The sequence below is a fragment of the Bos mutus genome, chromosome 28, assembly GCF_027580195.1.
Source record: "Bos mutus isolate GX-2022 chromosome 28, NWIPB_WYAK_1.1, whole genome shotgun sequence".
Lineage (NCBI taxonomy): Eukaryota > Metazoa > Chordata > Mammalia > Artiodactyla > Bovidae > Bos > Bos mutus.
The window spans coordinates 18,216,190-18,226,774 of record NC_091644.1 but is presented as its reverse complement, the minus strand read 5'-3'; the positions used below and the strand labels follow the sequence as shown (position 1 = coordinate 18,226,774).

Sequence of the window (10,585 nt, the reverse complement as noted above, 5' to 3'; positions counted from 1 at the left end):
TGAGCTTCTGGAAGGTGCTGGCTCCCGGGAGGGTCCCCGCGGGTGCGGGGAACAGTAGGGGATCAGGGAGGTGCAGGTGAGACTCCGCAGTTGCTTGCGGGGAGCGGGTGGAGAGCTCTTCCGGGTCCTGGGGCGCAGGGTTCTGGGAGCTGACGGGGTGCTCGGGCTCCACGGTGGGGAAGCAGCGGCGGCAGCACCGAGAGCCGACTCACTGCGCACTCGCGCGCTAGCCTGGGCGGTGCGCCTGGCGGCCGGCGCCTCACTCCCTTCACCTGTGAAATGGGCGCGTGTCCACAGCCTGCCGCCCGCGAAAGGAGACCCGTTTGCAAACCCGGAAGCGCCGGAGGGGGTGGGGCAGGGGGCGGGGCCTGGAGGCGGAGCCCGGCCTCAGGGCCGGCCGAGCCCGGAGTCTCAGTGGCCGCGGCAGCCGGGGAGGCAGCGGCGGTGGCGGCGAGCGACGGCGACAGTAAGTGCGGGCCGGCGGTCGGGCGCGGGCCTGGCCCCCGCCCAGCTCTTCAGGCTCCTGGTCGCTCCCCGGGCTCCCGCTGGGGGCGGCCTACTCCCTCCCCAACCCCGCGGCCCTCCTGGGGGCGCTCCACTGGGGCCTCAAAACCCGGACCCGGCCTCCGGCTCGGCGCGACGCCTCTCGCTGTGACCCCCCCTCCCCGGCGTCCATTCTCTTCCTCCCTTGCTCTCTCCTCTCACTTTCCTCTCACGTTCCCTCCTCCTCGGTCTGCGTTCTTCTCCAGATTCTCTTCCCGCCCCCTCATGAATTTCCTGAGATCGGACAACACCGTTTGGATGTGGGGGGCCTGGGTATGGACAAGTTAGCCCAAAGTATCCAGAAGGTGGCTGAGAGCCCAAATTGGGGCGCCTGAGACTGGGGGTGTTCCCGCCCTGTGCTTCCCACAGTGTTTTCCCATAGGGTAGCCTCCCCAGCCCTTTGCCCCCATTTCACAGGTGAGGAAATAGAGGCACAAAGGCAAGATTGACTTAAGGGTCAGTCAAAAACTTCCTGGGAACCATCGCCCAGACCTGGAAGATGGTCTGCAGTGGCCCCAGGCACCACGAGTTTCTGCTGCGTTGAGCAGGGTCTACCCCTTGCCCCAAGTCAACCAGGACAGGAGCAGGACTGAGCCTTGCTGATTCCTACAGGTGACTGAGAAAACACACCCCAGGGCATCGCCAGCCCCTCCCCGGGGATGGCAGGACTCTTCCTTGCCTTTCTTCTTTTTTAATCCAAAGCCAGCAGCTAGCTTTCATAAAGAGTAATAAGACTTTGCTCACTCCAGTGCCCCAGCCTGTGACCTGAGTGAGAGAAAATTCCTGGCTCTTTCAGAAGCTTGGTCAAGGCCGAACGGTCCTGAACAAATAGGCCCCTGGAGCTGAGAATGGACTCCAGCCGAGTGTGGCCTGAGTGACTGAACTTTAGCCCCGGCAGCTACCCCTGGAGTTGGAGCATCTGGAAAGAACCACTTGCCCATTGTCTGTTGTCCTACATGGGTCATAATTTTTACATTTTTAAACACTAATATAGAAGCTCTATGTGTGTGTGCACACATGTGCGTGCATGGCCACACTGGTTAGTTTGTTAGTGCTGAGCTCCCTGTGAATCCAAGCTGGGAAAAGGCTCTGCTCAACCAAGGGAGTTTAAAATAGACTTGCTGACACAGATGCTCTGGGCTTCCGGCTGCCTCCTGCCTGCCTGCTGCAGGGTACGTGCTGCCCCAGTAGGGGTACATATCCTGGCTGTTCAGAATCCATTCATTCAGCAGATATTGATAAAGGTGCCCTGCAGTGCTGCCTTCGCCTCTGTTCACAGCTCACTGACCAGGAATTCTTCCAGAAGGTCTGTACTTGGAGCCAGTAGACAAGGATGCACATTGCCAACCACCTTCCTCCCAGGGAGGCCAAGGAATCCACATGGCCCTCAGACTGACTGGCTGAGTAACCTCACTTTTCCCATTTGTTAGCTGCATGACTTTGGGCAAATTACTCAGCCTCTCTGAGCCTCACTCTTCACCTGTGAAATGGGTCTTAGAGTAGCACCTACCATATTGGGCTGTTGTCAGCCTCAAGTGCCAGGTGCAGACCTGGACATGCCCCAGTGCTGGATTTAACTATTGGGAATTCTCAGTGTTTGAATGCGGGACAAATCAAGCAACTTTACATCCTTGTTCTTTGCATCTGATAAAAAGGAAGCGGTAATTCCTGTCCTGCCTAATTCTGAGAAATATTGTGAGGCTCTCCTGAAATAGCAGATAAGGCCCTATACTGTACCTGTGTAACAGTGTTCGCATTTCTCCTGGTCTGGCTTAATGCTGAGTTAAGGCTCAGCCTCCTATGCGAGCCTAGATGCACTGATTTATTTATTGCAGAAGGGACTACAGAGCGTCCCATCCTCAGTTTTATGGAAATATTTCCCATTTATCAAGCTGCTGCCACAGCCTAGGTGCTGTATAGAGCATAGAAGTAGGCATGCTACCTTGCAGCCAAACTCCACAGCCAGCCAGCCAGCTGACAAGCCCAGGATGGCAGGGAAGATGCTGACATTTATCAGCATTGCCAGCCAGTTGCAATTTACAATAACCATTGTAAAAAGGCTTCCCCGGGTTTGCAGATGGGGAAAGTGAGGCTCAGAACTTGGTGACTTGCCCGAGGCCGTGTACACAATCGTTACTGGCAACCCAGAATCTTTAGTTTGTTTTAGCTGCTGCTGCAGATGGGGAGTTGCTCTCTTGTGGTGGGATGTAATGAACAGAGGTGGGGGCCCAGGCAGGAGCTGCAAACCCAGGCTTGGCCCTTTGCCTGGTCTGTGACCTGTTCTTCGGACCTCAGTTTTCCCACAATGACATGAGGGAGTGGCCTATTTCAAACCAGCTTCTGGGGGCAGCTCTAGACACTATGAGGTTTATTTTTTTAATGTTATTTGAATGCCTTTATTTTTATTTATAATTTTTAGTTTTGAACAGATAATACACTCACAAAGTTCAGAATTCAAGAGGCACAAAACAACATGCAGTGAAGTCCCCAGCCTCGCTCCTCAGAGGCAACCACTGTTTGAAATTTCTTGTGTATCCTTCCAGAGGGTATACTTACATCTTCCCCTCCCCGCCTGCCTGATCTGTGCTTCTTATGTACAGATAGTACCATATTCTACACACTTTCCTCGTCCTTAATTTTCTCCCATAAAGTTGAAAAGAGTTTAGAGAGCATTCTTGGCTCATCGAGGGGCCTAATTCTTTTTGTTATGGCTGCTTAGAAATTTGAATGCCTTGAGACCAGGTTTGCGCCCCTGGACTGACTGCTACGGGCTCCACTATGCTGCATTGCCTTACTCCCAACCAACCTGCCACCATGTGGCCTCTGTATAGTTTGGGGGCATCCTGAGGTCACTTACTATTCTGACATCTTGTCTTTGCCCCTAATAATTAAACCTGAAGCTCTCTAATCACACTTTGGTGACTCCACAGATCCCCAGGTAGGGGCAGAATCAGCTCTGTAAGATGGGTGAGTCTCCAGCTGTACCTGGCCTCAGCTTCTGATCACCTGCCCTGTCTCTCCACTCCAACAGTGGCCATCATCTCAGAAGACGACTTTCGTCATACCTCCAATTCCACCTACAGAACTGCAAGCAGCTCCCTCCGAGCTGACCAAGAAGCACTGCTTGAGAAGCTGCTGGACCGCCCGCCACCCAGCTTGCAGAGGCCTGAGGACCGCTTCAATGGTACCTACATCATCTTCTTCAGCTTGGGCATTGGCGGCCTGCTGCCATGGAACTTCTTTGTCACGGCCCAGGAGTACTGGATATTCAAACTCAGCAACTGCTCCAGCCCAGCCTCTGGGGAGGAGCCTAAGGACTCGGACATCCTGGTAAGGCGAGCTTCTCCCAGGGGGTTGGGGGTCAGTGGGGAACAAGCTTCCTGGAAGGGACAAAGGGTGAGTTCACTTGGGTCCACCCTTCCAGGAAGGCTTGTCGCATGTTGCGAGTATGGATGCAAGTTGGGAGGCTGTGTGGAGTGTTGTACGTAGATGGAATTCATTTCAGCCCTAAGACATGCTCTGTGTTACGTATGAGGCCTTTTGTTTCACATGGCAGGATAATATGGAATTGGATAAGACACAGTCCCAGCCTTCACATTGCTTAGTATTTAACTTGGGGAGGAGATGCAAATGATGGGTCTGTGTAGTGTGGTATAGTAATTAACCCCAAAATCCTGAGTCTATGCCTCCATGGGTTTGAAAGGGTGACTCTAATAGCATCAAGTTCAGCTATGAGTTGCAGAAAATTCCAAAAGAGCAGTGGCTACTACAAGATGGAAGGAAGGTCATTTTTCTCTCATGTGCAAGTCTAGAGGGGCCAGCCCAATGCTGGCATGATATTCCATGTTGTCAGGAACCTAGCTGCTCCACCATCTGTAGCTTCCATGTTCAAGATCACTTCATAGTCCAAGAACTAGGAGTTCTTGCCATTACATCACATAGGAAGAGGAGGAGAGGCATAAGAACATAAGCACTCTGGGAATTAAGCACATGGTTTCTGCTCATATTGTATTGGCTGTAATGCAGTCATATGACCACATGCACCTCGAAGGAGGCTAGGAAATATAGTCTTTAAGCATAGTCTTTATCCCAGAGAACCATGTACCCAGCTCAGATGAGTTTGTATAGTTGTGGAAGACAGGGGAATCGAAGAATGGGGATAAGTAGTCTTGTCATAAAGGGAGAGATCTCTGCAACTTAGAAGAATGGGGAGGAGACAGACATTCCAGGTGGAAGGCAAAGTCTGAGCTATGGTAGGATGGGAGGAAAGTTCAGATGTCTATGAGGAACAGTGAACCATCTAGTTTTCCTGAATGTGGGGCACCCGCACACGTAAGAGACAAATAAGGCTTGATTTTATTGCCTCGGCCTTGAAGTCATTGCCCGGGACTTGAATGTCAAGGTGAGGAGTCTCTGTCTGGTTGGCAGTGGCGTCAGGTCTCCCCTTACCACCCAGGGCTGCTCACTTTGTGGGGTGACTTTTCCCTCAAGCAGGGAGAGTGTTAAAGAAAAAATAATTCTGCCACTTGTTAAAGCGGTAAGGAAGCCTTTACTCAAGACTGTTGCAGTAAGGGAGAGAGACTGGGCTCACCTACTGCAAGGACAAGGGGATTTATGGCGAGGGAGCGAACTGAGAGGTCAGTGGATGGCAAATTACTAACAGGAGCTGTCAAGGATAGGTTTTTTTTTTCTCATAAATCAATGTTTTATTATACTTTGGTTTAGTATAAAAATTGTCAGTAACCTTACTTGGGAAATAGCCAGAGCATTTGAGAATTCTTTTTAAATTTTATTTTACTGAAGTATAGTTGAAAGAGCCTCAGTTTCCACAACTGATCCAGAGCAGTGTCTGTTCTCTCTTGAAAGCTCGTGGATGGGGAAGCAGGGTGTCTCTGAAGGCAAGCCAGACTGGGGGTTGCCAGCTGCCATCTGTTGCCCCTAGGGCTGCCGCAGGGAACAGGAACAGGATACCCTAGCTGACCCAGCCATACCCCTCAACTGGCCTGGGAGTTGGCTCACCAACCCTCTTCTGAAAATACCTTTGAGATCCCTGACCTAGCCCCGTGGAACTTTCGATGAGTCTAACATTAACTGAGGCTTCCCTCATGTCTGACTGGAAGGGCTCTTCCAGTTACATGGTCACCCAGGGAGCTTTTTCAAAAATTCCAATCTGGGCTCCTCCCCTGACATTCTGATTGAATCAGGCCTAGATGAAGTAGACATGGGAATTTTAAGACTTCACGTCTCCTCCTCCAGCCCCAACCCCTAGATTCTGACACCCTGCGATGCCTCTCTCTGTTAACTGAGGAATTCATAGATGCCTCTAGGGACCAGAACAGCCAGTATAAACTCATTTCGCCGCTGAAGGGCTGTCACAGGAATGTAATTAGTAATTTAGAGCGTCCTACTCTAGGTGTGGCCTCGGAACCAGGCTTCACTGGGAGCGTGTTAGTGATGCAGTCTCGAGCCCCCGGGCTGGCTGAGTCAGGAGTTGCTAACATGCCACCCTGGTGACTGGCAGGCACCGTGGAGCTAGGGCAGGGCCTCTAGAAACAGACTGTGTGGGTTCAAACCCTACCTCTGTTCTTAGCTCCCTGGCCTCTCAGTGCTCATCTTGCAGTATGTAACAGAATTATACCCCCACCAGCTTCTTAGGGTTGTTATGAGGATTAAGTAAATTAACATGCACACACAGCACTTAGAACAGAGTCTGGTACCACTGCTGTGAGTGCTGTATAAACATTATTATTACTATCATTCGAGCGATGGGGCCCACACTCTGAGCTGCATGTGGCCCTGGTGTATTTCCAGACGGCTGGCTTAGCCAGGGTGCTTTATGATCCACTTTTATTTACCAGTGACTCAAGCGTCCCAGCTTTCTGCCAGCCTCGGTAAATCAGCCAGCCCTCTTGGGCTTCATCCAGGAGATCCCCGTCTGCCTGGGCCAGCACCCGGCCTCGGGCAGCCCCCAGGGCTGGTTCTGTGTGCACCTGTCCTGCCTCCCCGTCTGCCTGCTGCCCCTCTGCCTGCTGCCCCGGGTGGGGAGGACGTGCAGTCCCGTCTCTGGGAGCCTGCCCTTGCCCGGTGGCCGTGTGCCGTGAGCCGCTCTGGCTGCGAGGCAGTCCTTTCCCAGCTGCAGGCACTTAGCATTCCAGGCCCTGGTACTATGCTTTATTGCCTCTTTCCAAGTGCTGGCAGGTGCAGATGTAGTACCTGCGGTTGCCCGGAGCTCCTGGCTCTTGGCATCAGAGATGAGAGACCTGTCACCCTTCGATTCATGGGCCGGGCTTGGGAAGCAAGCATGCTGGGGTGTTTCTGCATTTTGTGGACCATTTTTCTTTGCCTAATTCCTCATTTCTGCCACCCACCTCCCCAGTTCTTTTCCCCTCTCTTCCTGATTTCCCTGTGAGAGGTGGTTGGTCTGTGCTGTCACCCGAGGGCTACTCTGGGGGAGGAAGCCGGAAGAGTCAGATGGGTCTGTCTCCAGCCGCCACCTGCAACTCAATTAGCTGTGGGTCTGGCTGTTGTGTTTTCTCTGTACTTTCCTTTGTATTTCCCAGGGATGGATACCTTTGGGTGGGGGGTTTGACTCTATAGGAATTTTGCACAGACTGCTTCCCCACCCCACCCCACCCCCCACCTCCGGCCCCTACTGCCCAAATTATGTACTTTCAAGGTCACCTCCCTTCTCAGGCTCATTTCCTTCTGCCTGGAGCAGCCTCAGGATGGTTTAGAAAGCTTTCTGCTCACCTGCCCCCTTGTCTCCATTCTCTGGAATAAGAACTTTGAATAAACTCACCACAAGACTGTGGGCCCAGAGCCAAAAAAAATTAGAGCGTAAACAAGGAAGAATTGACAGGAGAATCTGATGCGGGGGGAAGCACGACGACTGCCATATCCTGAGCCCGACTGTAGGCCCACCATGCTGGCAAGGGTGTTATACACAGTGTCTCTTGTTAACCCTGTTTTTTCTTTTTTTCCAGACAAAAAGGCTAAAGGCTCAAAGAGGTTCAATAGCCTGCCCCTAATCAGACAGCTCGAAGGGCTGTAAACAGTTTTATGGAGAACTTAGGAGGATAGATGACTGCAACATTTGTCGTGTTCAGAGGGTGGTGCAAAGGGGACTGTTGTGGAGACAGGGGCCAACCCACACCTGGATTTGGCCAAACCCTGTCTTTCTTTCTAGGGAGAGCCTGACCCTGGTCTGGTCTCCTTTCTACCCAGGAAGCCCAGGGGCCTTAGCTCTACTCCTGGATTCTGGACCCAGCTTCCAAGGTGTCAGCTGATCCCTCCCCAACCCCCCACTTCCTCCACCCCGGCCCCAGTCCTCCCTTGGCTCTGGGGTTTTTAAACCATCCCTGATCCTGTGGGGCCTCCTTGCCCTCCCCTCGGCCTTTCCTGCAAGCCTGTAGGACTGCTGCTTGGCCAGGGACCGTCTGTCAGCCACACACCCCCTTTCTGACCCAGAGAGGACAGTGGTGACGTTTTCTCCTGGTCATTCTCTGTCATGAGGCTTCCATGGCCCCCCACACACACCCAGGGCTCCTTTATGAGGGGGCTGTGGACATGGCCAGGTCATGGGTGGGACCCACAGTCTGAGTTGGTGTCAGCAGGGCCAGAACCCAGGCCTGGCAATCTACAGCTGTCCCATCTATCTGCTGACCAGAGGGGGCCCCAGTGGCCCAGTCCTAAGGAGTGGGGCAGGAGGCAGGTACATCTCTGACTCTTGGGAACCTCCCCTGCTGTCAGCCATCTGAGCTATGGGCTCCTCATCTGCATTCCCAGCGCCCAGTGCACTTCCCCATCAGGCCCTCACCCCACAGCCCTTGGTCTTGACCGCTTATTCTGGGGAGCCATGCTCTCAGCACTTTGCATTCACTCGTTTAACCCCACTGCCCCCTTTGAGGTGGGAACTGTTGTCATCCATGGTGACAGCACCCTTTTCACAGACCATTCGCTGTGAATACAGGCCTCTTACTATATGTCCCTGTGTTCCCAGCAAAGAGTTGCACGTGATAAATATTTGTTGCATTACTTATTATATGACAGGGGAGGAAAGCCTCATGACCCCAATCCAAAAGAGGGCTTTGCAAGGGAGCAGAAGGTCTGGGGGTCACAGTGGTCACCACCAAAGGAGTTCTGATGTTTTAGGTGGTGGTCAGAGACATGAAGTGGGGTTCCTGCCTAGGGAAGGGACCCAGGTTGATCTGATTTAGCAGATGGGGATCTTGAGCATCTTCTCATTTATGGCAGCTTTGTCCTCACCCCACCCTTCAGCCCCACCCAAAGGAGCAGGATAGCATGACTGGGGAGCTGTTCTTACAACTAAGAGCAGACATTCCCAGTCCAAGGAGGAGGGTTCATAGCAACCAGGATGAACTAGTTTAGAGAAGGACAGATTATCAGATGCCTTGGTTATGAGTTGTTGGTTTTACAGAGTCCCCACCACGCAGCCTGTGCCCACCACCAGCGGACCCACCATCTTACTAATATTTTGTCTGCAGGATGACCTGGTGAGTTAGGTGCTGTGCCCAGTTTTCACATGGAGAAGCTGAGGCTCACAGATTTGGAGCTAGTGACCCAAGGTCACTGACTCCCAAGTGACAGAAGTGGGCTGTGGACCAGTCTGGAGTTTAGCAAGAACCTGTGCTGGTAAGCAACATTCTCTGGACTCGCCATCTCCGCTGGAGTCCTCGGTTCTGGCTACACACTAGAATCACCCAGTGAGCTTCGAAGCCTGCCCGCCTGCCCCACCCACCCAATTCTGGCAACATTGAAGGAGGGGCCTGGACACAAGTATTGTAAAGCTCTCTGCTGCTGCTGCTAAGTCACTTCAGTCGTGTCTGACTCTGTGTGACCCCATAGACAGCAGCCCACCAGGCTCCCCTGTCCCTGGGATTCTCCAGGCAAGAACACTGGAGTGGGTTGCCATTTCCATCTCCAATGCATGAAAGTGAAAAGTGAAAGTGAAGTCGCTCAGTCATGTCCAACCCTCAGTGACCCCATGGACTGCAGCCTTCCAGGCTCCTCCGTCCATGGGATTTTCCAGGCAGGAGTACTGGAGTGGGGTGCCATTGCATTCTCCGGTAAAGCTCTCTGGGTGAGGCTAAATGTGCAGCCACATGATCTAAGAGAAGGGTTACCAGGTGGGGGTAAGGAGCAGCCTCTACCAGAGCATCCATCAAACAGGCTTAGGGACCTCATGAGAGATATAAGTGAGCCCTCTGGAAGGACTTCCTGCAGTGCAGGTTGTCAAAGCTGGCAGTGGAGGGGAGGATGAAAGTAGGCTCCCTGCTGGAAGTTCAAGGAATGGCTTTCCTTGGCCTGGGCTTCTTCAGAGAGAGTGGGGTCCTCACTGGGACCCTTCCAAACAGAAATGGTGGAGCTGAAAGCTCAGCTTCTATGCACCAGTGCTGAATCAAATCTTGGAGACAGAGTGTTGGGTGAAGTAGAGAATAGCTTTATTGCTTTGCCAGGCAAAGGGAGACACAGCAGGCTCCTGCCCCAAAAAACTATGCGTCCCTACATGGGAGGATTTGGTGAGGAGTTACAGCAATAGTTCAAGGGTGGGGTTGCTGATAAGAGGAGGTGTGTGTGGGGCCTGCAAGCCTTTAATCTGCCTCCGGTCTTCTGTCTTCTCTGCAGTGAAGAATGCTAATTCCGTTTGTTGGGGGTTTTGATTCTGTAAAGATCTCAGAGATATTGTGTATCCCACGAGGTGGAACCAGAACCCAGCCCCAAGGCTGCACTATTTTTTCTTAGCTGCCTTTCCCTTATCTCTATACCTTCCCAGATGAGCCCTTTGGAGGAATCTGCCCTTTGGAGGCTGGAGTCTGTTCCCTACAAGAAGAAGGGACAGAAAGTCTCCCGTGCCCAGAAGCCCTCCAGGGTCCTCCTCAGTCTCACTGAACGCGGGCTCTGGTATTCCTTTGACCTAAACACTTCGGGCTTCGTTAATTCCTCAGTGTGCCTCTGCTGTTCCCCCAGGGCCTGACAGCCTGGGAAAGAGACTTCAGCCTTTCCTCTGATCACACGCTTAGTG

General features: G+C 52.7%; 1 protein-coding gene across 6 annotated transcripts in view; it reads left to right on the top strand.

Annotated features, from left to right (window-relative positions):
* Nucleotides 1-387: 387 nt before the first annotated feature.
* Nucleotides 388-10,585, top strand: part of SLC29A3 (solute carrier family 29 member 3) — a 54,469-nt gene continuing 44,271 nt past the window's right edge. For 5 of the 6 annotated variants that reach the window (XR_011463030.1, XR_011463031.1, XR_011463029.1 and 2 more), the window contains exons 1-2: nt 388-466; nt 3,575-3,873. Coding sequence is in view for 2 of the 6 variants with exons in the window: in XM_070364928.1 (XP_070221029.1) it covers nt 466; nt 3,575-3,873 (300 nt within the window). In the remaining 4 variants the exon portion in view is untranslated. Of the gene's footprint in view, nt 467-3,574; nt 3,874-10,585 lie in introns of those variants that run through there. The other variant, XM_070364929.1, reaches the window with a different exon arrangement.